General features: G+C 42.1%; 1 protein-coding gene across 1 annotated transcript; it reads left to right on the plus strand.

The window, feature by feature from the left end:
* Window positions 1–3,871: 3,871 nt before the first annotated feature.
* LOC101874361 (histone H1.01) lies at window positions 3,872–5,389 on the plus strand. Its single transcript, XM_005150281.3, has one exon. The coding sequence runs from the start codon at window positions 3,903–3,905 to the stop codon at window positions 4,560–4,562; it is 660 nt and encodes a 219-aa protein (XP_005150338.1). The 5' UTR covers window positions 3,872–3,902; the 3' UTR covers window positions 4,563–5,389.
* Window positions 5,390–5,485: the final 96 nt, after the last annotated feature.

Below are 5,485 nucleotides of genomic sequence, written 5' to 3' on the forward strand. Positions count from 1 at the left end.
CAGTCATCCATTGCCCTACCCTATTAGTGCTGCCCACTCCAGGTGCTCAGCCATACACTGGATTTCAAAGGCCTTGTGTAGCTTCAGTACGCTTAGGAGCTTTAACAACAGCAGCAGCAGCAACATTAGTATTATGTAGGCAGAGACTTGCTTGCTGAGCTGCAACAAGTTTGTAGTTTGGTACGTAACACTTTAAAATTCCTTAGCTAAGGGTTGAAAGCTGTTAAACTGTGCTGGCTGGTTTGATGGTACAAGTTATTACATTTGTAACTCAGATGATGGATGAAGTCACTGAAGGCGAGTAAGGCATGGGTGTATCACTGTAATAGGAGTGTAATCATGGTTGCACTGAGTATTTACACTTCTTTCCTGCGGAACATATCTGCACAAGTGTAGTACATAATATAAAGTTCCTCACCTAAATCTTTCTGGAAATTGTCACTTGAAGGAAGGAGAGGGACTGTGGTGCAGAGCTGTACTTCCTCCAGCTGCCTAAGAATGACTGACCATGGCTCTCACCTTCAGGAGTTAGAGCAGCCCATTAGCCACATGGTGTGGCTAGCTTTCATGCTAATGCCTCCTAATAAAATTGCTCGAGAAGAACAACTACTGTTTTACCTCTCATTATTGCAAACATATCTAAATATAACCCAGAGTTCATTTTCTTAGGAACAAGTACTAGCAGGTCCTAAACTGGAGATGGGAATGTTTGATATCTCTCAGGTGTAGTGCCAGCCCTTGGCTGTGGTTCCTGGGTCTTCTTGTTTATGCCAATAAGTCTTAAAATATAACTGTAAAAGTTGGACAGACCTGGGTATCTGAAGGGAAGTGACTTGCCATCTTTGCAGGTTTCTGATGTAGTTTGGCCTGCTGAGGTGCCCACAAGGTAGAAAAGATTGAAGCAATTCAGATGTAGCAGACATTACTGTGATGCTCTTTCCAAAAAGTAGCTCTGGAGATCCTGATGTCACTCCTCTCCTCTTAATGAATGATGAAGTCTACTTCCCTCCACTCTCATTAGGAAAGCCAAAGTGTACGTAAGTGTCTACATGGCACCTTCTTCACAAAGTCTTTCTACAACATCCTATACCTAAACAGGATTATTTCCTTTTCTCATTTGCTCAGCTGTAGGTGAAACTGCTATTCCTGCCTTTTATGTAATCCTTCACTACATTTTTTTGCTTTGCCTGAGTGTATCTGTCCATGCCTTGTAAACTAATCTGCCTTGACTGTGGAGCAAACTCTTCAAAATTGCCAAATGCACCTCAACTTTCCAAAATGTTTTTCCTGCATGTATTTCTTTCATGTAGAAAAAAAAACACATGTTCCAAGCAGCAATTCTACACGGCTAAAGTAATTTCTTGTCTCTCCTGCAAAGCCACTAGAAAAAAAGAAAGATCAGAGATTTTCTCTGTGTCAGGAAATTTCTCAAGTCACTTCATTTTATACTTTTTTTAAGATAGTAGACTGTAACCGTTGGGGATCAGAAGCTGCTATACATATTATTAGCTGTCCCTGTTGGGAACTAGGAGACGGTATCAACTGCTGGGAGAAAAGCCAGGCAGCCAACTGGGATGGCAACCATTTTAGCCAGCCCAGTTTCAGCCAACCCAACCAATAAATGTGAATAAACAATCTGTGAAGCCACAACTGAGGGCAAGAGTATTTAAACCTCCTACAGTGAATGTTACTGAAGTAAGTGCATACAAGTTCAAAATAACAATAGGAAATATGAGTTTTTATTTTGCTGACAGGTCACTTTAAGGTCTAAGCTTTTCTCCTGTGCCCCTCTGCTATGAAGTGCCTTGGTATCTGCTAAATGTCATCTCCTCCCAGCATTGCTACTTTATTTCATTGTGTAGTCAAGTCAATAGAAAATCTCATTCACCGATTTATAAACACACGTAGGACATAGATTATATATATATATATAATACTTCAATTTTACTAATCTGTTAAGGTGTATCTTCAATACCCACAACCACTCCAATTTAATTTTATTCCTGTATCCCTGTCTTATGTTGCATAACTGTTAAAGCAAGATCTTTAAAGTAGTAAGATTACCCTTCTCCCAGCTGTCTTCCTATTGAAGCACTATAGCACTCAGGTGCAATTTTCTTGCAACCTTTTTTTTTTTTTGACAATTTTTTTTCATCTAGGATGCTGGTTGAAATTTTCCCCTTCATTGCATTTATCCAGTTTCATACTTAGTGAAACCTAATTTTACAGGAAACTATTTTTTTTCATGTTATATACACACTTAGTATTTACAGAACAACCATTGCAACTAAAACAATGAGGTGGAAATAGGAATACATTTTCTCAAAACTTCCTATTCATACAATCTGAAATTTTAGTTACTAATATGATTTAAGTACTATGTTCATATTATATGTTATAGCTGGTAATATCGAAGGAAATCAGACTTCAGGGCTGAAGTGTAGTCTTTGTGATTCTGAAATAACTGGAAAAAGCAATGGATACCACACTTTCTTATAATCGGGCACAGGTTAATGAAATATTGTTCAAGAGCTCTTCTCTGTTCAGCATATTAAATTACCTTCCACCAGATAGCGATACTGATTGAATTCTTCCTGGTACTTTAGGAACAACCTATGGCCCTACCACTCCCCTTGTCAAAAGGTTAAACAAAGTGCTTTAGTTATTGTCCTGAAAGCATTTTCTCATTTCAGTGATCACTATTAAATGCATACGAAAGAATTAGATGAGTTTCATTTTGACTGGGAAGAGAACTCAGAATTGGCTTTAGATATATCTTTCTGTAGACAAATTCTATGAGATGTATAAAAAAAACATTCCAGATGATAATATGGTTTTAAATTCTACTAAACTTACCATTAGAGAAAATACATAACATAATAACACTCTCTAGGCAGGAAAAACGTAACTACTAAAAACTGCTATGCTAGTCCTTGAACATTTTAAATTGCCAAAGACACAAAGATAATTTCAGTAAATATCACCAGAAGTTTAGGAGGTTGTTTTTCTTTTACAAAGCTGCAGTTTTGCAACATCAGATATCACATAACTGTTTACATGAAACTGAAATGGAACATGAAAAGCAAATAGCTTGATCTATTTGAGAATTGGTACAGAAATTCGTATTGAAAACAAACAAAAGAAAAAACACCAGACACAGAGTAACAGGGTAAATTTGCCTCCTTATACTGAAATTCCAGGAAGAGATAATAAAACAACACTATGTTCATAAATCTCCAGATATTAACAAATTGCTTATGGATCTATAAAAAAAGCAATAGGAGATACTACAAGACACTATTTCAGTAGACTTTAGCGTTTTAGGAGGTAAAACACATGGTCAAAGGAACCGGTTCTTAATCCATATTCAAAGCTGAAAGAGGAGTTTGTGTTACTTCCTCCTCTTCAAAATCACTTTAAACTGTCAAATTAGCTTTAAACCGGCAAATTTTAACTTTGACCCCAAGAAAACCCTCTAAAGAATGAGACTGTGTAGTTGCTGTAACATTTATGTCAAAAGAAAATTTTTAATTTGCAAGGAAAAACAAAAGTTTCTCTCTTCAGAGGTCTCTCCAGCAGCAGCACACGGGATTTATTGCCTCTCCTTTTCCTCAGCCTGCATGTTTCCAGTAGGAAACTCTCCCGAACGCAAGTACCTGGTCTTCTCCTACCTCACCGGGGAAACGGGGCGATTTGGTGGCAGAAATTCCAAAGAAAATACACTTTTGTGAGTCCAAAGAAACACAAATCGAGCACACCGAAGGGCTCCCCAGCCGTACAGAGAGGCGGGCTCTGCAAAGCACCAATCACCGCGCGGCTCCTTGCTAAAAATACGAGCAGCTGACCCGGGCCAGCCCAATTGCGTTGCCTGCTCCGCAGAGGACGCTGGTGCCGCCGCTACGATGTCCGAGACTGTTCCTGCCGCCGCCCCCGACGCGCCGGCTCCCGGTGCCAAGGCTGCCGCCAAGAAGCCGAAGAAAACGACGGGCGGCTCCAAAGCCCGGAAGCCTGCTGGTCCTAGCGTCACCGAGCTGATCACCAAGGCTGTGTCTGCCTCTAAAGAACGCAAGGGACTCTCCCTCGCCGCGCTCAAGAAGGCGCTGGCCGCCGGCGGCTACGATGTGGAGAAGAACAACAGCCGCATCAAGCTGGGGCTCAAGAGCCTCGTTAACAAAGGCACTCTGGTGCAGACCAAGGGCACCGGTGCCTCCGGCTCTTTCCGCCTCAACAAGAAACCGGGGGAAGTGAAAGAAAAAGCCCCCAAGAAGCGAGCGACCTCAGCCAAACCCAGAAAGCCAGCGGCCAAGAAGCCTGCCAGTGCCGCTAAGAAGCCCAAAAAAGCTGCGGCGGTGAAGAAAAGTCCTAAGAAAGCTAAGAAGCCGGCTGCCGCTGCGGCCAAGAAGGCGGCCAAGAGCCCCAAGAAAGCAGCCAAGGCAGGTCGCCCGAAGAAAGCAGCGAAGAGCCCCGCCAAGGCTAAAGCAGTGAAGCCCAAAGCAGCTAAGCCCAAGGCAGCAAAGCCAAAAGCAGCCAAGGCGAAGAAGGCGGCGCCCAAGAAAAAGTAAATCATACCAGAAGAGTTTTGATCTACATACTTTGTTATCCAACGGCTCTTTTAAGAGCCACCCACACTTTCCATAAAGGAGCTGAGGCACCGAGGCCGTCTGTAAACTTGCAGCAGGGATCCAGTAATTTGTAAGTTCTCAAAAGGTCAATTCTGTCTTATTTCCCCCACCCCGTTATGTTTGCCGAAATAAACGGTAACGAATATGGTATGACGCGGCACTTCAGGGAAGTAATAGTTTTACATCTTTTGTCAATTGATTTGACTACCAGGAAACTATTTTATAATCATTTCATAAAGATCTGATGTATGGGGTTTGTTAGGGTGGAGTTTTTCTAAAGTTATATTTTGTAACAAGAGCAATGGAAATGCCAGGCAAGCTACTACTGAGCCATGTCTAACCTATTGTATTATTTCTCTTAAATGGTTTTTGCCTGTTTGGTGGAGGAGGGAAGAGTTTCTTATTCGGAGACCCGAAAATAGCCTTGAGCGCTCCCGTTCCTTTTGTTCCCCTTGAGAAAGGGCTTTAAATATTGAAAAAACCCGCCCAGACCAAGGATTGGCCAGCGGAGAGCCCGGCCCACTGCCCCTTCCTCCGCCCATTCCCCCTCCCTTCCCTAAAGATGATTATGCCTTGTATCTCTGGTGCTGTTCCAGCCCCTCGAAGAAAAACGCAGATGAGGGGGGAAAGGACGGGAGCTCTCGCCAAAATGATGTTCCCATGTTTTCTGGCGTAAGAACTACACGAGAGATATCCCACACCAGGAAGAACTTGCTTTGGGAGGACGTTTTGGCACTTTTTGTTAATGAAAACGTGGAATACGTTGTGTCGACCACCAAGCCAAAAATACGGTCAATAAACATGGAGAATTAAAGACAAAAACAAGGGTTGAGTAGTTCATATAAAGCGGCGTAATTATAGTA

Source organism: Melopsittacus undulatus, chromosome 5 (assembly GCF_012275295.1).
Source record: "Melopsittacus undulatus isolate bMelUnd1 chromosome 5, bMelUnd1.mat.Z, whole genome shotgun sequence".
NCBI lineage: Eukaryota > Metazoa > Chordata > Aves > Psittaciformes > Psittaculidae > Melopsittacus > Melopsittacus undulatus.